This window comes from Dromaius novaehollandiae, chromosome 19, assembly GCF_036370855.1.
Source record: "Dromaius novaehollandiae isolate bDroNov1 chromosome 19, bDroNov1.hap1, whole genome shotgun sequence".
NCBI lineage: Eukaryota > Metazoa > Chordata > Aves > Casuariiformes > Dromaiidae > Dromaius > Dromaius novaehollandiae.
Genome location: NC_088116.1, coordinates 7,209,157 through 7,235,306, shown reverse-complemented (window position 1 = coordinate 7,235,306; position 26,150 = coordinate 7,209,157). Strand labels below are relative to the sequence as shown.

At 40.6% G+C, this 26,150-nt stretch overlaps 1 protein-coding gene across 4 annotated transcripts; it reads right to left on the bottom strand.

Annotated features, from left to right (window-relative positions):
- Positions 1–318: 318 nt before the first annotated feature.
- On the bottom strand, positions 319–26,150 carry LOC112987350 (merlin-like). 4 transcript variants are annotated; one of them, XM_026107217.2, is made up of 20 exons: positions 25,910–26,150; positions 22,426–22,783; positions 21,370–21,496; positions 20,946–21,060; positions 18,808–18,933; positions 18,310–18,432; positions 13,372–13,455; positions 12,521–12,589; positions 12,217–12,299; positions 10,883–10,958; positions 10,286–10,423; positions 8,421–8,495; positions 7,544–7,657; positions 6,991–7,113; positions 6,177–6,394; positions 5,164–5,266; positions 4,255–4,385; positions 3,531–3,681; positions 2,553–2,762; positions 319–1,470 (listed from the first exon to the last, which is right to left on the bottom strand). In XM_026107217.2, the coding sequence occupies exons 2-20, from the start codon at positions 22,430–22,432 to the stop codon at positions 1,435–1,437; spliced, it is 2,109 nt and encodes a 702-aa protein (XP_025963002.2). In that variant the 5' UTR covers positions 22,433–22,783; positions 25,910–26,150; the 3' UTR covers positions 319–1,434. The 4 variants fall into 4 exon arrangements, with proteins under 4 accessions (XP_025963002.2, XP_025963003.2, XP_025963004.2 ...); XM_026107218.2 differs by having other exon boundaries at positions 22,543–22,783; positions 25,910–26,149; XM_026107219.2 differs by lacking the exon at positions 12,521–12,589.

Below are 26,150 nucleotides of genomic sequence, written 5' to 3'. Positions count from 1 at the left end.
AAATCTGTCATATATGAGACAAAGAGCCATGAACAGAATTAACGCTCTCCCCTCCCTCCACCCACCAGAGGCGGCAAGTACTCTCAAGGCTGGGATAACACAACAGTACCTCGTAGCAGACAGCTGTGATGTGTATCTTGCCACATAACTGTCACGATAGTTAAAAGTCTGAGGACAGAGCTGGCTACAGATGCTCTCCCCCAATGTGTTCTCAGTCTGCTGCAGATGTGTACCCAGGAGATTTGCATGTTTGCTCTTGGATCTTGCCTTGTTAATGTTGTTGCGATATTCACACACCATTCAGCTCAAGGCTGCTACTAGGATGTGGAAATTGAAGCTTTTTATTAAACATTCTTTTTAATCTTAGCTTTTAGAACTAGATACTTAAGAACATTCACATCCATTTTTACATCACAACTCATGCTCAACTGTGCTACTACTTTAGCTACAGCCATGTATCATCTGCTTCCCCAGAAGTCCTCAGACTGAAGATTTATTGGTGAAACAGACAATTAACACATAACACCAGAAAACATGAGTAGGTTTCACTAATGAGGCAGACATTTTCTTGCATGCACCTCTCTATCAGAAACAAGTCAAACTTTAGCAGACACCAATAGCATCTTTTGTCTTTGTCTAATCTGGGAGCTGCGTTGCACAGAACTGGGAAACAAGTTAATGTATGCAAAGTTTGCTGGAGCAGCAAGCAACAGAAAGTACTTGATATAGACAAACTGTAGAGAGAAACAGAAGCTTTGCATTCCAAACAAAGGATTCCCCCAGGAATATGAGAGGTATTTGAAGACATCCACCTCTACATCTGGAAATACAAGCTGAGATTTCTCGCAGAGAAACACAAATCAATTAAGTGAACAGAAAAATGTTTGGGGAGAAAAAGGAAAATATTTGGCAGGCAAACACTAAAATGTTCAGCAGCTCTGTGAGAGTCATACCCCACGGACAGGACTGAAAACTAAATTCATCTATTATGTGGATAAGCACCAGGCTCATGTATGGTTTTTTTTTCTCATCCCAAATATCTCCCCCTGGACACTAGTTGCCCAGCCTCCTTTCTATACAAGTACAGTACCATACTGATAGTCCGCACGTAAAAACACTTAGGGGAGGAGGGTTTAGTTAAGTACAAAGCATTTCTTCAAAAGTGCATAAAAAGTAAACACAATGCTCCTCCAGGTTGGTTTGTTTACCATTATACCCAAAGACATTAGCCATTTTACCCTGGCAATTTTAGTGCTTCCAGCTTATGCTGCCTGTTTGGAAGCTGAATGGCACCATACTATCTACAGAACCACTTTTTAATGAGAATGCCTGCCAGCACATGGAGCTGTGCAAATGTCCTCGTATGGGTGCATTTTGCAGCAGCCAAACAGATTGTCACCAGGTTCTACCAGTCCGGTAAGGAAATGAGAGGCTTCAAATGTAGATCACATCCGAGTCATGCTGCTGAACCTATGTGCAAATCAAATAGGAAAAATTAGTTCCATCCTAAACTCCTACTTAAAGGGACTCCCTTTTGTCCAGTTCTTCCTTTACCTCTGATTCTGGGGTCTTTTGCAAGATGTCCTGCAATAGCTTGAGTGTGGATTTTTTCCCTCCTTCTTGAAAAAAACACATTTGTCTCACCTCTGCCATTTGGACGAGGTTGATCTTAAAACAGTTGCCTCTGTTATCTGCACTACAAAGAGCTACTTCTTCACCTGCTGTTGCACTGAGCTGTGTCCCTTCTAGTTCTGAGCCCACAACCCTGAAGGTTCCAGTCTTGAAAGTTACATCCTATAGCCTCTAATTGCTCCTGAAAAGCCTTGTCATACAGATGAGAACAGCTCCATTCTGTTCACATATAGAATAGCAACAAATACATCAAGCTTCCTTTATGCCCAATACCTTGCACAATTAGCACTGCCTAGAGAAAGCTGATTTTTCCTTCTAATGGTTCAAGAGCTACATGCCCTTGCGATCCCTCTCAAATACATGCCTGATTCCCCACTCTAACTAGTGAAGCTTAAAAGCAGATTTTTTTTAAGCCCCAGTTCATCAGCTCTGTAGGATTCTTTGATGGGGATCACACATTACTTTAGAAAAGAACTGAATAGTAGGAAATCTAGGCACTTACTGTTACCTTATTTCCTACCCCTCAAAACCAGAAGTTAGACGCAATTTGTTTTAAGCTCTTGATACCTGAGAGTACATTCTCCTTTCCAAGCCTGCTTGATACAAATAAAATTTAACACAAATCTTTCTACTACCCATGGGCATCTGTTTCATTTACCAAGGCTTACAGCTTTGCATTGCAACTTAGATCATAAGTGTTTGTGGAGGGGGGGGAACAGCAGCCTCAAGTTCTAAACAGCCCTGAATGGTGACCCAGTGCATGGTCTCCAGACTCGTATAACAGCTATGCTTTGCAAATTGGCATTTGAGAGGCTGTGATAGAGCTGAACAAAACAGTTCCCTAAGGCCAGCCATTCTTTACTTTTTTGAACTCTAAACTTTTAGTCAACATTTGGGAATTTACCTATAAATCTCATTACCTTTATAATCTGTTTTCTGGTTCCTGTGCCCACACTGTTGGCAATCAAGGAATTTGCTTGAAATGATGACTTTTCCACTGGCACTGTGTGTTGAATTTTGTTGGTACAAGGCCAGCTGCTTGTAGTATTTAACGAGTAAGCAGGGAAAGGTCTTTGAAGATTTATATCCAATGAATCTCTAGTTTCAAAGGTTTTCATCCGTGACGAGGTCTTTAAGAGAACAGAACACAAACTTTAAATACTCTCACTACATCAACGCTCATTAAGCCAAGAAGAACATCAAATGCATAGCCAGAGAATGAAGGCCATCTTCCCTCATCTTTTTTTCCAAGCTTCTCTTCTCTGTCTCTAAAGGAGTTTACTCAGAGCCATTTTAGCTAGGAGCAATCTGGAAAACCAAAGCCAACTGTATTCTTGCATTGACTGAGGAAGAGGCTGGAGTGTTTATACAGAATAGCAAGAAACCTATGAACAAAATCTCAGTTTAGTTCCTCACTGCCTGAAAAGAACAAGATTATTACAGTGAATGAATAACAACCACGAAGCACATGCATGAGAATGCAAAGCAAACTAGGAGAAACCACATTTAAATGTGTTAAGTTACAAAAATTTAGTTTGTTCTGAGACCTTAAACCCTTACTGTGATTTTATAATTTGCAAAACATGATGATTATTTTTTGCTTGTGGCACTCATATCCCACCCAGGAAAAGCTTCTCAGATTTTCATGCGAGCTTTCGTTGTCTCTGTTCATACTTCTAATATTTTACTATCAAAAGTACTAAAGAATGTGCATTGAACTGAAATATAGCAAGTACCTTTAGCAAACACACATTCAAGAAACATTTCATGTACTCTATTCTCTTTTATGGTTCATGCTGCAAATAGAATCTGACACATTCTTTTATACAATCAACTCGTGTTTTCTGGTTTTGCTTCTATATTACCCTTATAATAAAACCTGTGTTTAGGGTACATACATTTCCTAAGGAGCGATCCAAGGATCCTAGCACTTCATTCCAATGACAGTAAAGCCCAGACTGTTTTTCTTCTAATTTCAAAGCATGAATTTCAGACTTCAGTTCTTTCAATCGATCTTCAAATTTTTTGCTCTTTTCTATGTAATCTAACCTGTAGTCCATACATTGGAGACAAAAATCTTGTTAACATGACAGAGCTCAAGAACAGGTATGCAGGGAAGGAGGAGAAAGGTAATTCTTTGCTTCATTTTGCTTTTTTGATAGGCAAAATCAAATCTGGCACATGTCAGCCTGACTTCCCCTGGCCCATTCAAAAGGGGATTTGCTGCCCCATCCCTCAGCACTCACACACTTTCCAACTCTTTATCAAGAATTGCCTTCTAGACCAGCAAAGCAATACTATCCCTCAACACTAGAGGGAAGCTTCTATCCTCTCACATGCTGTTACTCAAGCATAGTACTTTGCCCCCTATGTAACGCTTTCCAAAACAAAAAGGGTCTGGACTTGTTATGGCTTGATGCCACGAGAATGCATTTTCTCTGTGCAAACAGCTAATCTTACATAGACAAACTGTGTCAGCTCAGTAAAAGGCCTCCAGCCATATGTACAAGTAGGAGGCCATCCAGAATTGTTAGAAGAGTAAACTGCAAATCCCAGAGAATCTTTCTGTACTTTCCAGCATTAACATATTTTCATTTATTTACACCATGAGCATACTGATACCTCTCTCTTTCTATCTCAAAGGACAGTCTCTTGAGGTCGATGTCTTTCAAATCCAGCTTTATGGACCCTTTGTCAAAGTTGGCATCTCTCATGTCAGTTGGTGAGTATTGCGGGTACTTGGTCACCATGTGCTAAAAGAGGCAACATGAGCACTGACAATAAGATTGGATTACTTGTTTTTAGGGTTATTTCCCCAGCTTTTGCAAGAATGGCATGTTGAGCCATTTCATAAGGTCCCCATGGATTCTGAGTTGCACAGAGGCTACTGCAGTCCTCCCTCTCTACCTGAGTGGCCCCAGATGAACTGCTGAAGTCCACAGCCCGCAGATCCGAGGGCAGAGAAATATCCTGGCTGCAATGTTCCTTATCTATTGCAGCAGAGAATGGACATCTATTCCCAGCAAGACTGGAGCAGGAGTCAGAGCATGTAGCCTTGACATCCCCTTCTTCCTGGAGATGCTTCATCTCTTTTGCCTGAGGAGACTCATGGGCTTTTCACATGCCAGACCAACACAGCTGGTTCAGTACAACCCCCTCCATAAAGTATTGCCCCACTGAAACAGCCACATGGAGTCAGCACCAGCCACAAATGCTGGGAAGACAATCCCTGCCCCCTAAATCCTGACACCAGTCCCAGTCTGTGTGGGTTTGGGGTTTGTTTTTGTTTTGTTGTTGTTTTTTTGTTTTTTTAAAAAAAACCTTTATCTTCCTTATGGTCCTAGCAGACTGACATGAACAAATACAACTTCCAACCTGGTTACACTGTGCTCGAGCACCATTTGGTCTCACAGGTGTTTGTCCCACAGCTTGGGGAATGCCACTACCCAGCCTGACTAGGGCTACATATCTAAAAATCAACAGCCAGTTATTCCCTGAGATGAACCGGTGCCCACCGCAAGAGAAACTTACAGGATAATTAAGCCTGGTTATGTCTAAGAGTTTCTGCTTTGCTTTCCGTTCAGCCTCTCTGGCTTCATGCAGGTCTTGTTTAAGATGTTCTGCTTCCTTGGCTCTGTAAGACAAATATCCTGATGGATGGTAGATTCTGAGCATAAAGCAACACATGGATTTCAGCTATGCACCCACTAGTTTCTGGAGAACAAGATCCATTACTCTGAGTCCCTTCCCCAACAACATTTGTGGTAAGATGATCACATGGGGAACGAACTGGACACAGCATGACAGGCTCTCCAGGACAATCCTGCATGAACTGGCTGAATTAATGTTTTTTTTCCTACTCCTAATTTCCATGGACTCAGCTATATCCTGCTGATACAGATTCTCCAGGCTGTCAGAGATCCTCCCTGGGAAGGGGAGAGGTGCAATATATCTGCTCTTTACTTTGGCAAGTTCTTTGGCATTATCCTAAAACAAGCAAAAGGCTCTCAACAGCAAGGTTAAACATCCTCTGTTGACACTGGTCTGCTCTGCATCTTTAGGCAGCACAGAATTATGGAACATGCAAACCCCTACAACATGGTCTATACCTAGCTTATACTCCACATGAGCATACATGGTTTACACTTTTCAAAGATTTGAAAAGGCTGTAAGAGAACACACCTTGGTACTAATGAAAACAGTCTCATAACTCCCAGGGTACAGAGACCGTTAAGTTTAGCTAGCTATGTAGTCGGTTCTCTTTTGATAATGCTAAAAAGAAAATGCTTCTGCACAACATTTGTGGATCATTAATGACAAAGATCTCCAAAGCTCTCTGTCTGATCCTCTCTAAACTCTTATTGACCTGAATCACAGCCACCAGTACAAGATGGAACAAACAATACGCAAGAAAGCTTAGTCACTCCGAAGCATCACTTGGGGGAAAAATCCCTCCCTCCTGGGCTGAGCTCTTCAAAGAGCAGCACTTTTCCCACCCAGGCATCCCAGTAGGGCCCAAATAACCCCACCCAAGCAAGTCCAACCTCCGGTCTGATTCCTTCACCAGCTTCACTGCTATCAGCTCTGCCTCCCTCATCTTTTGCTCCATCAGGCGTTTCTCTTCCTTGGTTTTCAGAGCTGTAATCTCCAGCCTCTGTCGTTCTTGCTCAGCTTCTGCAGCATTCTGGGCCAGCAATTTGGCCTCTTCTTCTGCAATCTGAGCTTTCTCAGCCAGCAACTCTGCTGCTTCCTGGGATCGGAGCTAAGAGAAAAGTTTTTCTTAGTTACTCTGTCTAGCATTTACAAAGGCACCCCTGCAGTCATTCAAGATGACGACATCTTTCTCCAGCAGATCAAGGGATAAAAATGTTAATCCTTAAAATAAAAATCAAAGTAAACATAATTATAGGGTTGTCCTTTCCCCTCTGCTGCTGAATTGCCTAACTTCCTTCCTGCCTCTCACTTCTATAAAGCAAGGAGAGACATTTGCTCAGTGTTGAATAAAGACATTAACCAAATGCTGACAGAAGTTGCTCCCTTCAGTTATCAGTGCCATATGTGCCATGCTCCTTTCTCCCAACTTCAGCTCCCAATGTTGCATGCATTCCTTCCTCTTTTCCTGAGGAAAGCACTATGAACCAAACACAGGGAGAGCAGAATCGTTCACAGCAAATGGAGGCTAGGCAGATCAGACTTCTCCCAGGTATTCCAACATGCCCTCTCTCCCACTTGCCAGAAACTCTCCTGCCTTACCTAAGCCACAGCTTCTACTGTCTCATGGGAGCCATAAGAAAAAAAGGCTTCCAAACCAAGAGAGCTCTTCAAGCACAAGAACATTCAGACTAGTATGCTACTCACCAGGGCTTCATTGGCTTGCCTGGCTTCATCTTCCAGCTGAAAAAGACGCCTTTCCAGCTCTTCTTTGGCTCGCTCAGCTTCTTCTCGGAGCTGCTTCTCTCTGGCCAGCCTTTGATTCTCCATCTGGAAAGAGGATGAGCAATACAGAGTTCATGGGTTTGCAGCAGAATCTCCACTTGGCCTGAGGCAGCACAGCAAATGAGTCTAATGAGGAATGGACTGCTCTCTGGCTGGTAGACTGACATCCACCAGAGATAATGCTGAAGCAACCTGCACTTGACAGTACTGAACTCCACTAACTGGTAATACTAGTAATTTTAGACTGTTGGGGAAAATACTTGGTCTGCGATGTACCCCAGATCTTTGTGATCACCTCTTCAGTTCCACAAACATCACTTACATCCTCAGATGCTACACACACTAGAGCTCTTCCCACACTCACTCCTGCTGCGCTTTCTTACCTCCCACACATGTACCGATGAATGCATGGACAGCAAGGGCACCAGCTGGAATAATAATCAGTATTTTTAGCAGTTGAGGAGCAGGAGTCTACCTTTTTTCTAGCTTTTTCTTCCCTGGCCTGTGCTTTCATTTGCTGGATCTCTATTGAGTCCACTTTTCTTCTCCGCATAAATAGATCATGGTTTCCAATGCACAACTGCAAAATCTAGATGGGAAAAATAAAGCAAATGTGATTGTGATATACTTGTACCCCAGGCAGGGGGCTAAGAGCCCCACAGAAGCCCCACAGGACAGAAGCTGACACTGACTTCAGCACAAGTGCTGGCAGTCATTCCCCTTCTGAGAAAAGCAACGCTCAGGGCAGGCTCATACCCTGGTACGTAATAGTTTTGAAAAGTTCTCAACAGGAAGAGGGTTTCTTTCTGTCCTTCATCCTTCTCTGGTTCTAACTTCCTGGGAAAGGAAAGGCAATGGATCTAAGCTAGAAATACACAGCAGGTAGCTGTGAGAATGGTCACCTGTGATGGTAAGCTCACTGAGAAACGACCCAGCCCCAGTGGCTGGGTTAGGAAGCAGTTAATGATGACACTTCAGTCAATGAGGTCCCTTCCTTGTTGCTTCTCCTGGAAAATGGGAAGTGGTAGCTAGTTTAGAACCCACAGCAGATAGGCAGATGCTGCAGTGGCTTTGTACCTTTCCATACGCTACCACCTCCCGACCTTCCCGCATACAGATTTCTCTTTGCAACTTGGGTCTTCTTTCACCTTTCACTTTCCACTCATCTTCCCAAACAATCATTAGAGAAGACAAACAAGTGTTCCCTGAATTCCCAGACAGAACAGGAAAGCGTGTTGAAACTCAGCGTTCCTGGCCTCTACATGGGCTTCACAGACAAATTAGATTCCTCATTCAGATATCACTCAGCATTAACCAGGCTCCATCTTAAAGGAGGAAAGCAGCACACTTACCAATTTATTTACTTTGAGTTGTGAGGAAAAGAACTTGAAGACTTCTGCTTTTTTGTCAAGAGGTTTAATAGTTAACTGCACACACAAGAGAAAAAAAGAAAGAAGAAATGAAGCACAGTAAAAAGGAAGAAAAAATAAAGCTGAAACTATCAATACTAATGCAAACTTCAGTCCATCTCTGCATCTCTCCAGAAAAGCACAGATCTATGCCACATAGATGGCTAGAGTGAGGCAGAAGTGTTTAGCTCAAGAGAATCAGAACCAGGGCTGTTCTCTATTACACACATTCCTCATCTGCTCCTGTAGCACGTCAAGTTAGAAGACAAAGCTTCCCATAGACCGACACCTCGTACCAGTTTGGGTGGTGGTTTTCATATTACCATCTGTGCATTGGATACTATACTGAAAACACTGGTACAATCACTGTTTTTTAGGAAACCAGAATATGTTATTAATCCCCAGAAGTTGCCATATTCTTAAAGACAGGGAGATGTCAAATACCTCTCTAAATTCAAATAATTTCAGGCATAAATAAAATGCATCATAAAGGTCCAAAGTCTCTCTTCCTATCAGATAGCCTCATGGAGTTCCTATTTTCTCAGATTTTCAGTCCCATCTCCCAAGCTGTTTTTAGAGGACATGATGGGCTTTCACACTGTCAGGTCAGTACTCAGTGTTTCGCTTCCTATGTTAGGCTCAGTTCAGCTGCCTAACAAAAAATACCTCTATTCTTTAAGATCCTGTTTTTGTGACTCACAGGTTAGCACTCTATTCCTATAATTCATTTGCAATGCAATGTATAATTTCAGGCCATCTGAGTCACCAAGATCATAACGTACTACAGCTCATTTCACCCTGTAGGCAACAATCAGTTGAATGTGTTGCCTGGCAAGAGGCAGGGCTGTGAATACGTCATTGAAAATAGTGGAGCTTTAATACAGGGCTGCGCAACTTCCCAACAATTGGGAATTAAAGCAGTTTATTCACAGACCAGCAGGGAAGGTCAATGTTATGCAAGGAAAGAAAATTGTTTGGAGGTAGAACTCTCCTGTAGGTTGCCCTCCCTAATTTAATGTACGCACACTTAACTCTGGACAGCAAATCTGACTCTCAAGGGGTTTGTTTGGTTGAGCGGCTTTTTTTGTTTCATTGGGGTTTTTAAGACCCACAGAAAGAAAGGAACAGGCTGTGCTGTCCTTTGGTTGCTAGTTTCCAGGTATTCCAGCACCAATGTAGTTTTTCTGGTTTTGTTTTTCTGATTATAACCTTCCATGTAGCCACATCCCTTTCATCTTAAATGACTCCCTAACCCACTCCCTGCTGTACTTTCTACAAGTAGAAGATGGGCTCAAATCAGAGTGAAACTGTAATGGTGGGACTGTGCTGAAGATTGAAACCATGCACTGACACTCAGAATTCAGACAAAGCCAGAGACGTTCCTCTGCATATCTCTTGCTGGTGTACTTCAAACTTCATCTACAAGGATAGCTTCTGCAAGCTAAACAGAAATTCTTATGGACCATCTAATCCCTGCTGAGAGGACTGTAGCCAGCCATAGTGGCATCTGTAGTATATCTTTTACTAAGAGATCAATGCACTTGTTGTGCAGAGGTCAAACAGCAGGGAAGAAGCCAGAACAGTGGACAGCACAAGTCTGGAGAGCTCAGAGCAGCCTTTGGCTCCTAGGTGAACTGAGGTTATACAGCATATCTGAAAGGCAGGTCTGTTAGTTTTAGTTTTGTAACAAACCTCCCTAGATTTTTTTCCCCAAAAAATTGTTTAAACAGAGACAGCTATCAGCCTGTTCCAAGAATCCCAGTCCACACCCTGCCCATATAAAAATAATAATATCAGATTCATCATACCTCTTTCTCACTATAGGAAATGTTTCTGATAGCGCTCCACTCAAATGACTTATTTGGAGAGAACCTGTTATTAATGCTGTAGATATGAATACCTTTGGCATCAACTCCAAGTAGGAGATCTGTATGGTTTTTATTTTGCTAAACAAAAAAGCACACAACAGGTGTCAGGAAAAAGTATTCACGGTGACACTTAACCACAAAAAAGAACTACACTTATTTTAAGATATTAATATGTATTTGTATTTTTAGAACACGGGTGTTTCTGTAGAACAGATTATGAATGTGCTCACTGCCAGCTAACAAACCCAGTCCCCTAAATTGATTGAAACAGCTCAAACTTTTTAGTTTATTTCTCCCCCTTCCTGCTATTACATACCCAGAGCCATCCAAGAGCTTTGACAGATTTTAGATCATTACTGTTTTATTCACCAACCCAGTTAGCAGGCAAGTAAACTGAGTCGGGGCAATCACTGCACAGCCCACCAGTGGCAGAGAAAAGTGGAACCCAGGAGTCCCGGCTCTAAGCTTCCTAGAGGAATTTAAAATGACACTATCATACTCAACAGCAGTTGCAAATTGCTAAAATAAAACACTTACAGCAATGGGAAAGTAATTGACACCATACATTTCCAAATCTTGGGCAATTTTCAGGTAGTTCATCTCGGCTTCATCCCTAGAGAATAAAGCTGTGATTACACTTGGAAATTCTTATCCAAACTTTCCCCTCCTAGCCAACTCTACATTCCCCACTTAGAAAAAAACCAGGCAATACGGTTCTTGGCACTTTCTTTAATTTTGCTGATTTGCTCTCAACATAAGCAGGGTGATAAAAACAGCATCTCTACAGAAAAAAGACAGCACACCTTTGCCTATTTTGATCTGAGTCATGTATAGTGCAATCTTCATTAAAATTCAAGTCCAATGTTAACCCTGTGGGTTAGTTTTGTCACTCCATCATTACCATCTCTTGGAAACCTACTCTCCTGTTGCCTTCTATGACATGAGGATATTTCCTTCAGGAAGTAGAGTTCATTGAGAAATAAATCTTGAACAAGTTCTAAACAGTGATTTGGGCAGAGTCCAAAAGAAGGTGAGAACCTCCCCACCCACTGTTGCTCTCCCTCCAAAGTGAGACATCAGCAAGTCTTGAGAAAAATATTTAGGAAAAACAGTGCTAAGAAGCATCTAGAACGGCCAAAGACAAACTGAACTGAAGGATTGGGAAAGGCTGCCTCTGGGTGCCAACAACTCCTATTTCTTGTTTAATTGAATTTCCAGCCATGCTGAATGTGCTAGAAGTAGCTGAATGTCCACATGGGAAGGCACCAAAACTCATAGTCCTGGAACTACTATGCCATGTCTTTACTGTTTTGATTCCTTGCTAAGTACACTGACACCTTGCTGAGCCATGACTTTCATAAGGTATAAAATGTCAGATTCCTCCTTTGTTCTACAGGGAGACAGGCCTGACAGTTCTAGAAAGGCAGCCACTGTTTAGGGCAGACACCAGCAACTCCAGGAACTTAACTGATTCCCTTAAAAGACTAACCTCTCAGGGCTAACGATCTCAACACAGAGCACTCAAACCTTCTGCAGGAACTTCCTTCTGCTGGCGTACCAGGAATCTGGTGGTACAGGACTCCCTATTCTAGATATGCTAGGTCATGAACTTCAGCACAAGCCCTCAGCTTTTCTGTGCACTTCAAAGCAAGTCCAACTTACAAGCACTCAGTGCCCTAGACAAGACAACACTTTGTACCCAGAATAATGAGGGGTTTCCCCCCCACTTAGGAATAAAGGAATCTATTAGAAGCATGACTTGGAGCCCAGTATCTCTTTGCTCCCTTACAAAAGCCAAATTTTACCAAAGACAGCAAATAACTGGTTACTGAAACATATGGGCTTTCCAAAGATTGAGATTATTTCAATACCTGGCAATGCCCCTGTGCTCAGCGTACCAAGCAGTAATCTTTTCTTCCCACATCTCTGCCGTCAACTGATACTGCCTGAGGACCTACAGAGAAGGGAAGGAGTTTGTTTTGCTTTGAACACACAAATACATGTGCTGCCTCTCCCAAGGAATGTGAATGCAGCAATACAGTTCACAGCTCAGTCATTTTGCCAAGTTCAGGGCAAACACAAAGTTTGTAATACTCTGGTTAGTCCCACAGCAGTATCTGTGCTGCATCAAAGAGTTGAATCAAAGATTTGTTTTTATACACAATAAAGACTTACCCTTTTGGGTAAAAGTTCATCATGGGCTAGAAAGCCTGGCTCATGAAAATTCGGATCGTAGTCACCATACTGTCCCAAGAAAAGAAAAGATACTTCAGCTTACTAGATGCAGAACGCTGAAGAATTTCCTGGCTGTGTAGTTTTTGTTGGATGCAATTGCCCAAGACAGATTTTGTTTCAGTTCTCCCATATACAGGGCAAAGCACAAACAGGCTCCCCTCACCTGAACTGGCCAAGGAAGATATTTCCAGCCTTTGTGCTACGCCTCTGGCTCCAGTAGCCACTAAAGTGGCCTGTGGCCTCAGGCTGAGTCCTGGCATGATGCTCTTGGTAGCTACAGATATAAAGGAATCTCCCATGACATCTCACACCCTCTGAGCTATGGACTAAGTTCAGGGATGTAAGCTCATCTACTTCTACTGCATATTGGCAGGGCTGCTGCAGATGGCCATCCCTGCCAAGAATTTGTGTTCGCCTTCTGCCACTGTATGAGTTTGGCTCTTGGTGACAATCAGTTCACTGTATCTTGGAGAGATATCTAAAATCATCATGTCTTACTATGAGGTCAGGCAACTAACCGCAAACTCAAGGTATGGGCACCAACCAGGAGAAACCTCATATCAAAAGGGTAGGTCCAAAGAAGTCTCCTAAACTGTGTAAAACAGCAAGCAAGTTTCTTCCCAGAATCCTTGTAATGGCTCGTAATGCTTATTTTTCCTCCTGTACCTATACCTCCCTGAATGACCTACCTCTTTAACAAAGTTTAGCACTTCTGCACATTTTACTTACCATCATGTAAATCTGTTTGCTAAAAAAAGTAATAAAAAGAAAAAGCACTGTTCTTCACAAACCTTGGCCTGAACAGCATAAGAAGCCAGTAAAACTGTTGCCTCTGGAGAGCAATAAATTTCCTCATCCAGTATCTGTTTCTTAACCTTAATTAAGAGAAAAAGGGAGCAAGTTACAGAAGGAGCTCAAAGTCAGGACTTATGTCAGGCTTGAAATGAAACTAGACATGCCCAGACTAATAACTTGGCACCAAACATCATCAGGAATTAACAACAGCAACAATAAAACAGCATTTAGAAACACGTGAAATCTTTACTTAAGGTTACATCGAATGAAAACCCAAAATTTTGAAAGCTAAAGTGCCTTAATTCTAGGTTCATAGAAATGCCAGTCAGCTATCTCCTTGCCTTTATATATGGAATCCTGAAAAAGAATGTACTACAGAACATGAATTTTATTGTCTGCACTTCATTTCACTATTTTCTTTTCCACCTGCTTTGAAATAGCCCTTCATGTCTAATTTATGATAGTTAGGTTTTCCTAATGTTTGCACTGCACCTTGAATAAAGGTGATTTATAAGTACAAAATATTATCAGATGTTACCCAAGAACTACTGCAAGTACTTTCCTGAAATTTTCCTGCAAATGCTCCTTGCAGAGAGCAGAGGTTTCATTCTAGCTCACGGTGAAAGAATCTTTATTCCAGCCTGGCAAAACAAACTTACCTGCATTTCCTGGCTTCTGTATGCTGCCAAAGGGTGTAAATAGACCCTTTATACTAAATCCTGATTGTAAATTATAGTTCTAGAAATAAGCACATGAGCTAAGGAAATATTTTAATTTCAATAAGACAATGCAGTGAAAATAAGACAATTGTTATATTTTCGATTAAACTATTCCTGGTTTAGAATAATAGGAAAAGGTCTTTTCCATAAATCAGCAAAAAACTTTTGATCTTGCATCGTTAGTTTTTCCTTATACTACCTTCATACAAATATAATGAAACACCCTTTCTCATGCTCCCTTTTATTACCAACTCATATCCCAGAATGAAGCTATAGTAATTTTGCCTTCGACATTAAAAAAGGGCAGGTGAGCTCCTCAGCTACAGCAAGTCACCATAATTTCTTGGTATTCAGTGGTGCTAAATGGGCTACACGAAACAGTGATCTGACCTACTACTTAGAAGGGTACTAAAAGCCTGTACAACAAAAAATGTAGTTTTGCTGGAAAACAGTTGCCTTTACAACACGTAAAATACTGATTTTTTTAGGTTGGAAGGAACCTTTGGAGGTCATCTAGTCAAAGCAGGTCCAAACAGATCAGGTTGCTCAGGGCCCTGTCCAGCTGAGTTTTGAACATCTCCAAGGATAGAGACATTATATTGAAAACATTAATAGGATGTTTGCAAGCTTTCCAGAAAATAAACCCTCAATGAGAACAGACCTGCAACGTTCACAAGCCAATGTTGCGGTATTGGAGAATGAAGGCGAGCCCACAAAGGGAAACTGCCTAATAGAGCACTGAATCTATTCAAATGTCGTGGTCCAAGTACAACTAAAATGTAGAGGCTTAAAAATAAAAGCAGAGGGTAAATGGTAAAGAGTCTTTTAACATTCTTTTAATTTTAATAATCTATGGTGCTACCATGATCAGAGGTGTAATAGTTTGAGATGCTGCTTGATTTTATATCTGCTAGGTTTTTTTACCTTGAAAAACTAAGAGGAGAAAAAATATTCACAACTCCCCTCAAATATAATGAATTTAGCCTATTAACCACAAGATAAGAAAGATTTGCATAATGTACAGTCTTAAACACTTCCAAAATAGAACAAAATTTACTTGAGATAATACTGAGCTATCTTTACAAATACAAGTTGGAACTGTAAGCACTGTGAACTGAAATGAACCAAAAAAAGAGCTTTTCTTTTAAATTTAGCCTCTGGTGAACACAGTATATGAACCTGAGTTATAGTGCAGGGAAAACTGAGCTGTAAAATGGAAAGAATGAAAAGATTTTTCTCCCAAATTGGAAAGCTGTGGCTTTCATATTCCATGGTACAAATCATATCTTTCAGAATTGAGAAAAACTTAAGATAAATCCCATATAAATGTGTCTGAGTTTTTTCAAACAAAATCTTACAAGGATGTTTTGTTATGCTCCTTTATAAAAGAGCAAATTATTTAATCTTTAAACAGACAATTTACTTTTAGTCTTAAGTTTATTCATATGTTTGGCAAAAAGCTGTTATGCCACATTAATATGTAAAGGTCTGAACAGTCAGTAGAGCTGAAAACTGTAAGCATCCAGATGTCTGTACATGTTTTTCCTATTAGCATCCAGGTGTGATCATAAGTTCTTATAGTCAGGAAACTTTGCAAGTTCAAATTTGTTTCTGTCTTGTTTTTCAACTTGGGAATGAGAAGAATTTGCTAATTGCATATCTGCCAGTCAAGGCAGGTTCAAGGATAAAAGAAAGAAGCAAAGGCAAAAAAATCAGGATTAAAAGAAAGATGAGGGAAAGAGTTCTGCCCCTCTCATTCCTTTCCAAAATTAGCTTAAAAAACAAATTGCCAAGTGGTTAAGGGTTCTAGATGAAGTTCTAGCTCATATTAACCCTTGGAACAACAGCATTTTCCCATTACTTCACTAACACCCTCCTCAGGGAGGGAGTGTATTAATTATGTTTATTTACAGATGCAGATCAATTTTACTCCGTACATCCAGGCTCCTTGCACAGACATGTACTGCTGAAAGCTACCAGAAAGAAGCAACCCCTCAAATCTGTAACCTAGAGGGGACTCTGCAGCAACTCAGGAAAGAAGCTGGACTGGCATGGATGTTGGAACAGGCAGCGGGACAATTCAAACCCCCCTTTGGAACTTGCTAGATGAACACATCTACATTTCAGGACAGATATCAAACTACACGCTCTTTTATCCCTACAATCCAAAATGCAGATCCCTGAGCAATAGGTTAGGGAGTCCTTGTCTGCTAATGACTGTGCCTTCTACAGTCATACACAGCAAGATCTCCCAGTGACCACCTGGACTATTTTGAGGAGCTTGGGAGTTTTAATTTCAGGGCTGGGCTGCAGTCACAAGTCCTGTTCCAGGTGCAGCTGATATGGGAAAAAAACTGTTGTCCCCAGCTGCTTATCACTGTTCCTTCCCTCTTCTCCGCCTTCACAACTGCCACCATAATTGCTTGTGTAGTCACTCCTTCACGCAGTTCACCCATCTAATAACAGGTCTTTTCTAATCCTGCTCATTTTGACAGAACTGGGTTAGGGAATGCTTACGTAAGAGGTTACACCAGCAGGTCTAAGAGGACAGTGACAAGAAGCTCTTGAGACCTCTCCATCCAACTTAACTAAGGCCAGAACAGAGCAGGTGACAGCTGTCCAAGGCTCAGGACAACTCCTGAGGCTGATGCAACGATGGCTTCACTTTTACACATCTCAGCACTGGATCAGTTGGGGCAGAAATCTTGAGAAATTCAGTCTCTTCCATTTAAATTGCTTCAGAAAGATTATAGACATTTGCTGCTACTCCAGTTATCAGACAGAGAAGGACTAATAAGAGCAAATATGTAAAGTTTAGCAGAAAGGATGCAGTTGGGGTGAGTGAACCTGCCTGAGGCTAGACTGATGACCCAGGAAGTTTGGTGTTAAAAAACTCCACCCACACCACATTATGTTAACTCTGAAGTGGTATATTGATGGCCTAAAATCTAACATAAAAGAGGGGAATTTTCAGACATCAGAAAATGCAATGCTGGTGACAAATACAAAAGGTAGAAGTAGATCGCAGTATTCTAATTACATTGAGGAAAAAGCCTTCGTGTCTGGGGAACAGTGGAAATAAAGGAAAGAATAAGTCAGGTCAGTCTGAGATTTCTTATCCTCCAAGCATGAAAATATCTCCCACAAATACTGCACTGTATTGTCTCACAGGACCAGTAAGGAGCAAGGCTATGGAGAAGAAACTGTTAGCTCATAGAAATACATCACAATAAGAAGTAGACTGTTTAATTTCAAGTGGGAGAGCAGTTTCAACCTATATAAAGTTTTATCCCAAAATTCAAAATGGATTATGACCAGCCTTGCTGACTCATCTCCCTGATTCACACTCCAAACCTGAGTAAAAAATGGGAAGCCTGGTGAATTAAGGCCTCCCTGCCTATCCACCTGTACTCAAGTAATCTAATAATCAATGCTCCCCTCTTTAATAATTATGTGCTAAAATCACTGTAGCATTCATAAAAGCTGTACCATGCTACCCCAGACTTTGAAAACATATTTTAAGTGCCTAGATATAAAAAGTTACCAGTTCCAGGGAAAAGAGTGTTCCATTCTCAGTGTCAAATGTTAAAAATTAAGGAAGCAGAGCAAAATTTGGGTTTTTTTTTTTTTTTTACTTAGAAATATTTCAGATTTAAAGGGGACCACAGAATGAATTTGCTTAACAGATCTGCTCTTTCGATCAATGTCAGGCCCAGGGCATAGAATGAACATCTCCAAAAATACTCATTTTTGCTGCCTTTTTCTTCTTCCACTAGCTTCAGAATAGAAGGTTCTTCAAGCAATGCGTGGAGAGCTTTTTTTTTTTTTAATATAGACTAAGAGCAAAACAAGTCCGAAATATCCAGATGTGGAATTAGCACCGAAACTACTAGGTGTAAAAGACATTTTACATGAAGCAACAGGTCCCAGCAATTTAACTTCCATTCCTACCACAAACACAGCAAACAGCAATCAAGAGAACAAAAACTTGCAGAAGTTAAAGAATATTCAACTTAACATCACATAAACTCACAGTATTCAGGAGAGGAGATATTTGTATTTCAGAAGAGAAGTGAGATATCTACAGGGACACCTCACATGGCTAAAGCAGGCAGAGTCATTCCGAGACTTAGAACTGCCAACAAGCTCAAAGGCAATACAAAGGGACTGAGGTGAACACAGAAGGAATTCATGGTTAAAAAACCTGTTCCTGACCTGAAGGAAGAATAAGTGCTGGGTAATCTCCTGTAGTAGTTCCTCTTCTACCTTCTCTGGGTAGAATTTAGCCAAAAAATGAAAGCTAATGGGATCTTCTTTGGGGATTTCTTGATCTAAAACCTGTTTAAAGAAAAATAAAAAATCAGCAGGAAAAATACACAGAAATATCTCCAAATAATATTCCAGAGGAAAATCAGAAAGCAGCTGATAATTCACTTAAGGCAGCCTCTTCAAATTTTATTACAAAGGGCAATGCTGAGCTTTAATGCAATAACAATCAGTACATATAGTGATCAGTGTGACACTCCAGGCCAAATGTTATACAAGAGATCAGACTGCGTAACACAATGAAATTCTTTAGCCTTAAAAAAGATACCATCTAGAATTATGGGTTGTCACTTAACACACTTTCCTTTAGCTCCTCAGCTAAAAAAAAGTAACTCTTTTAGAAGTAGAAATTGCCAGGTTGCTCTTCCCCCCCTTCATTTTCTATACCTTTTTGTCCATCTTTAACCAGGTGCACATTCCTTTTATTGTGTACTGCAAGCCAAAGAACCAAGTCTCCCTTAAACCAAGTGCTCGGCACACCAGATCAAACAAGTCCTTTCCTTTCCACTTCATCTAGAAGAAAAAGAAAACTAAGCAAAAAATGGATTTTGTCTTGAATCAATTTTCTACATTTCAGGCAAGCAAAACAGGCTACTACTTGGCTTTCTCCTATGAACTACTTCATCTGACCTTTAGCTTTTCAGTGAAATATACCCACTGCTGTCTACAGCAAAGGAACAATAGTTAGCATTCTACCTCCTCTTCCTCTCCTCCACACTCATTCACAAAGCAGCTGTAGTCGTTTAACTACAGCATGACACTTCATGAGCACAGGCAATGAGGACTGTAATCTCCTAGGTACGTGGCAAGGCTTTATTAATATTTTCAAAGTCTTATTCAAGTCTATACAAATTGGAAAGACTGGAGAGGAGGCCAGGGGAAATTAAAGGAGTGCCAGGGCACAGAGGAGTACAAATGCCAAACAATCATAAAACAAATCCATCTTTTGCATACCTCAGTTATTTAAGTGGCGCTAAGCCAAGCCTTTATGCTACTTTGATTTAAATGAACAGGAGTGTGTCTTCTAGGAGCAGAATTTAGTGTACAGTACAATCAATTTTTCTGTATCCAGAAAAAAAAATAGTGATCTAATCTGATGGGACAGATACAGAATGAAAGTAATTTACTAGCCTAGCTCCGTAGAGAACAGAGATTTTGATTAAAGGTCCTGAATTTCACACATACACGATGTCTCATTTTTCACTGAAGAGGCTGCACATCTGTTTCTCCTATTTGGCTACACGCTAAAAGATGATTTTGTCTAATCGCATGGGCAGCCACTGAGAAACTTAATAGCAAAAAAATGAATTTCTGGGCAATATTTGGATGGAAAGTAGGAAATCATCCCAGGAAAACAGCAATATTTGGGGAGAAGGGAGGGATAGCACAGGAAGGAATATATCAAACTGGATTTGTTAACAAGGACCCTGAGCTCTAAAACATATTTCCAAATCCTTTATTTTCATGACTCTGCCTTCAGGTATTCTAGATCAATAAGGCACAGAAATGCACTGCCTGTGACTAACATTCTGTCACTGAGGGACTTAATCAATGAAACACTAAACCCCTCACAAGACAGTCAACTCATTAGAATTGTCAGTCTCAGTGGACCTCAGTTTTCTAGCTCCCCTTCTCAAAATAACAGTACATCTTTTTTGCTTCTGTGGAATGATTAGGAATTCATCAGCCACACAGCTGTCCCCTCAAAAGTAAAGCCCAAATCATTTAGCAATTGATCAGTTGGTATATTTGTACTCTTCCATATTTTTTTGTAGTCATTTCTCTATGAATTTACTAAATAGACATAACTAACAGAAGACGAGCTAGCTTTTCCATGCAGATTGATCATTTTTCTCCTCTGCCCAGAGAAAATGAAAACCACAGTCATTCTAGCTGAACAAATAAACTAGAGTTTACAAATGGTAAAATCACATTTGAAGAAAAATTCCCAGATCAACCGAGCATGGAAGTATCATTTGGTAAATTACTTTACAAGCAACATCTTTGGATGAACTCTGATAAGATTTCCTCATTGACAGTGTCTTAAGGAGTCATGCCACTTAAAGAAATGTATGCGGAAATAGGCATACTTACAAACAAGAAGCCCTGCATCACATACTGTGATGCAGTATGATACGTTGTTTATAAAAATAATGAATCAATTTTAAGGCAATTCATGAACTGAGAATTTGAACTTTTACCCATCTCGAGATGCAGGCCTTCAATTTGTTTTTTTTTTAAATAGTGGGACTGTCTTCACATAACTTAGGCTAGTACTACCAAATTGAAGTGATATTTTTCACAGACTTTGTAGCTAGATATGGAAGTTAGAGCAGAGCGAGGAATTGCTCTAGCCCACTACCATCTCTTCAGTGATTCCATTCCTTTATTCACAACTACTGTCCAGCACCTCAACTCCTGTGGCTTTTTACAGAATTTTGAAATATCTTTGAAACACCTTTTATATCTTGCTAATACAAAGGACAGTCTCCATCTCTTTCTAGCATTCTGCTGAGGTTTCTTACCTCACAGCTGAACTCCATTTCAGCATCCACTGTTATGATTTTGACTTTAAAAGTCTTCGGTTGTTTCTTCTTCAGGCCTCGGATGGACATATTTTTTAGCTTATGATAGCCACACCTGAAATTGAACATGTCTTAAATTTAGGGCTGGAAATTCAGTAACATTTTCTTGGCTAGGTTCCAAGGCAGGATGAGTCCAAACTTGTACAAAGTCACTTTTGAATAGGAGCTGTCTCTATACATGTTAGAGCATCCAAAAAAATACTCAGACCATACACAAAAAGGGAGCTAAAAGAATTTTTTTTATAGTTTAGCATGGGGATCACCTCTTTAAAATCAATTGTTCCAAAAAATTAATTATTGTTTTTCCTCTCGGATCTGTGTAAGCACCAGAATCCTACAGTACTAGAATGAATCTCATTCAGACCTTATATTGCAAGATCCCGAGGTCTGCCTCTCACTGCGGCTGAGGACATCTAGGGATCCTCCAATCCAGCCCTCATGATCCATACAATCGACATCCATGCAGTTCAGCAGTCCCTTGCGTTGAAACCCTGTAATGGATAAATGGGCAGTTTCACATAGGTAACACTTGGATTTTGAGTCATGGCAACGTAAATATGACATTCCTCATCCCTTTCCCACATCTAAGCAAAATTCTCCCTGCAGTCTCTCTGCAACGAATGCATCAGCAGAAGCTCTCTTTGTAAACCATATAGCAAAGAGCTGCATTACATAGCAAAAACATGGTATCAACCCTTTTCCACCAGTTATGGCTCCCTGAGCAACTAATCTATTGCATTTATTCACATCACGAGATCTTAACTCCCTGCAATAATACAAATGCTAGTGAAATTAAGCTGAATTTACCCTGTTCCCTTGGGCATACTAACTCACAATGATGAAAGCTATTTGAAACACTGATATTTTTCCTCCAGTGAACTTCTTGTGATGTGAAATTAAATTTTGCATAAGGCTACAGAATACTCCTTCAAAAAGCTTACATTTTAAATGCAATTGACTGCATGCCTTCAAAAATAAAATGCATGAAAACATATGTTCACTTCATTGCCAAAGGGTTTTGAGGATACCAGTCAAACCAAACACTGAAAGCTAGGGCTAAATGATGTGCTGTGAATTTGCACTGTGCAGTTCTCAGATCCTTACTTTTGATCATAGGAAAACAATCTGTAAAATTTTGTTTTTATTTTATAAAATTAATAGTTGAGACTTGCAAAGTCTAGTTAATATCTGTGAGCTATAAAGACTACGAGGAGACTAAGGCATTCTTGGTTTCCTACAAAATAAGGCTATTATAATGTGGCAGACTTCCAATCTCTCCTTAAGAAATTCCAAAATAAAGCTCTAGTTTAAATTGAAAAGTTCCATTTGTCCAGATCTTCCAATATTTTATAAAATATCTTGTCTTTCTTCTGCTGAGTTCTAAATTGGCATGCAAGCATACTGAATATTTTCCACTTACTTTGCATTTGCCCCTCATCCAAAAATCCTAAATAGCTAATAAGAGGAAAAATATATATGAAAGTTTTCTTTTTTGACTTGTAGGGAAGTTGAGGCAGAGAACAGATGAGTTAGTTACCAAATCACATGGAAATCGGAACAAATATTTTGAGACAATTCAGAGTGAGGAGGAGAAGCTCAGGAGGAAATTCATCTTTCTGACAGCACTGAGACCAGTCGAGATGTCCTCTCCCTCCAGCTGTCCCTGGTAAAGCTTCTGCTGACGTCTTGTGTCCAGTTTGGGGCAACACACTTCAAGAAAAATAGCAGGCTAACTGGAGTGAGTCCAAAGGAGAGATTCAAGGGCTAGAAAACCCAATCTGTGAGGTAAAATGAAAGAACTGGTTAGTATACAGAAGGGACAAGTGTGATGAGACATGAAGATAATGTCTGCTCTCTATGACCACAATGGTCAGGTCAAGAAATAATGGGCTTAAACCACAGCAAGGTTACACACTGAGAAAAATTCTCTAACAATAAGAAACTACGATGCTGGAAAAGCTGAGGATGCAGTTTCCATCTTTCTGAACAAGTTTGACAAACTTCCATCAGGAAAGGTGTGAGGATATCTGCTCCTGCACAGAGACAGGAGGGAACTGTACTTCCCCTAAAGCTCTCCCCTCACCCTGATCCTCCAGCACTGAGAGTGCTGGGCCTCCTGCCGCCAGCACTAGAAGTCAGCTCAGGCTCCAGAGGATCAGTGCACTTCTGGGACTCTAGCAAAATTTAACTCAGGGAGGCATATCCAGGGCACTACCAAGTACCTTCACCCCCAGAGGACCCCCTTGTCTTGGGAATATTTTTTAGGGAGGTGCAAAACAGATCTCCCCACAGAGTGCCTTTTCTCTGCAATTTAGACACCATTTCAGGGCACAGTACTTGGCAGAGCTCAAGTCCTATTTACATATGAAGGTGTTTTCGATTAAAGGTAAAGGAATATTTTGAAAGCATCCAAGTCACTGTAGTAGTATGCTGTAATGTAACTGCAATAATCTTGAAAGTCAGAGTACCGTGCGAAGGTATCCAAAACAGCAGCATAATTATTCCAGTAAATTTTTAGTCTCTGATCTGCAAGCTGCAGAGCTGATGGCAAAATTGTATTTTCACCTGTTACATTCCAAGGACTTTCCTGTCCAGTTTTCCTCAACATCCACAGTGTTACTGAAAGAAAGTGTGCCGTTGGACACAGCAGTTAAGGTATTAGAAGCATGAACCACTACGAAATACAGGATACAAACCCTTCTGTTAGTTCTCTTCAGAAAAAACACCAAAGGTTGAAGAGGAAAAGGAGGAAAAAAAATCTTCAGAGTTCATTTTTAATATGTAATTTGAACCAGCCAATTCAATTAAACAAGAACTTGGAGTTAGGGCCAGTATAGAATGTTCTCAGAGTGTCATATGGAAAATGCTGAACAGATAAAATTGAACTATTTCAAGAGAATGTATCCATAAGAAAAAAACTCCAAAGCCCTTCATTTTTACTTTGAAGTTCTTTTTTTCCCCTTGTATAACATAGTTGAAATGACAATATAATTTGTTCAAGATTTCCAATAGCACTTTTTCTCCTTTCCGGAATTTTCATTCCATGGAAAAGTACATTCTGTCTCACAGTAAAAAGACACTTTCAAATATTATATTTTCCCAAGAAATGTAAACTCCATTTTAATCAGCAGTACTGGAAGAGAAATAGAAGAGAAAAAAGATTCACACTGAGTTTAAATGAATGTCAGCTACTGATAACATAAGCAAAAGCACATAACTGTTTAGAAAAATAACTCTTCAAATAAGAATTCTTGCAGAATAAGGCAATCCAGGTTTGCAATCTTTGATTTAAATGCAAAGTGATGCACTATCAAGATCTCTTGCTAATAATAACAGCTTTGAACTGTGAATCACGTGCAACTTGTTTCAAGATACAGTTTCTGTCATTGAGTTCCAATGATTTATTTATGCAGTTGCCAGAGGGATATAAGCTCAAGATCCAGAAGCAGCAGAATGGGATAGCTCACAGCATGTCATCATAACCTTACCAAATAATACATTAAGCCAAAACAGGGCGGGGTAAAAAGAGATTCCTGTCCAGCCAGAACCTGGGAACTGATAGTTTAGAAGCTGTGAACGTCCACGGCTTCCCCAGCGCCTAATGAGAACTAACCGAAAGGTAAGCGCTTTGCTCGATGGGGGAACAGGAATGCAGAAGTGAGGGATATAACTGGCAGGAACTAAACAGCACTAACACTGCCTTTCTGTGTGTTCACACTGAGATGAAAGAACTAACATTCTCCAGCTCCTGCTGGATTACAATCTGCTCCCTTCCTGACAAGGGGAAACCAGCATCGGCGCAAAATGTGGGGGTGCTAAGGAAACCAGGAACAGCAGGCAACAGCAAGAACAACTGGCAAGGCGACTCTTGCAAGGACTGATGCTTATCTACATCACAGCACTACATGGGCAGTGGTGCTACACCACTGCACCATACAGCTGATCAAACTGGGAAACAACCCATATACTAGACACCACTTACTTCCACTGGTAGCTTAAAAGTACAACTTGAAAGAAAACAGAAACAGCACCCCCAACAAGCTCAATAAATCCTCCAGACTTCAGTACATTACAGGGGCTGAGACACAGAAATACCTCAACTAGAAAGCTGTAATTAACCTTCCCAAGAGGAAGAGTATTATTTTCTTCCAGTTTAGCATTTCCAAGGTAAATGGATGGTTTGCAGGACTCTGCATAGGATATAAAGGTTTTCCTCTACATGACAATTGCTTTCAGTAGCAACTGTACATGAGGTGTTACCATCCAATCACACTTTGGTGAGCCACACAAGTGAAAAAAGCATCTCTGCTCTCACTCTGACACGCATGCACAAAGCCAGCATCGCAAGGCGAACCTCCTTCGTCTCAGCAGTGGACAGGCTAGAAAGTGATGGAAACAGAGCCCCTTCTCTAATAGCCCAAAAAGCAGTCTGTCCTTCCAGGTTACTGTTCGGTACATGCACAGGGGCAGTGTCCATCTGCCAGAAAAATCCTTACCCAACCTGAAACCTGTAACCCCTGCGGGTGCAGTGTGGTTTAACGAAACAAGGTTTAGGAAGCACTTTAAGAGGCACCAATAGAAGACGCGTGATGCACCAAGTGCAAAGTACATTAGCAAAGATACTGCCACAATTTGAAAGTCCTTTAATCACTGAAATATTTACTGCAAGTCTTATTCCTAAGATCCCCTGCCTCACCATGTTTCTCCTGTCTCCTCTGAGTTTCTATACTTAAGCTCAGAAGTCAATGCAAGTAAACTGAATACAGACAATAAAGGAAAAAAGTGAGCTTTTTCACAGTCGTTGACTCACACTTCTGCCTGTGTTCCCTGCCCTGCCTAAGTAGCAATTTAAGCAATTAATTCATTGTTTTAAAATGGGTCAGTGATATAAATATTTTTCTTACCTCTCAAACCAAAAAGAAGTTACTTAAAGTCACCAGTTGGAAGCAGACTTACTTCCCAGATCCTTTTCTGAACCAGGATAGGAAAAAAAATCCCTTTTGAACCAAAATTCCATATTTTTCAGCAGACATCAATGTCCAGCCCTCACAAGCTCTGCCACTGAAAATAAAAGTCAAGAACAACTTTTAGAGTTGATCCCCTTCTCTTTGTTTCCTATGAACTGCAGCATGTTAGCGCCCTCTG

What these genes read in the sequence shown, in the direction of transcription:
- LOC112987350 (XM_026107217.2), bottom strand. An exon ending in GGTTAAAGATGGACAAAAAG is followed by an intron (nt 18,433 to 18,807) that starts GTATAGAAAATG and finishes TTCTTTAAACAG; the next exon opens with GTTTTAGATCAAGAAATCCC. An exon ending in ATGAACTTTTACCCAAAAGG is followed by an intron (nt 12,300 to 12,520) that starts GTAAGTCTTTAT and finishes CCTTCTCTGTAG; the next exon opens with GTCCTCAGGCAGTATCAGTT.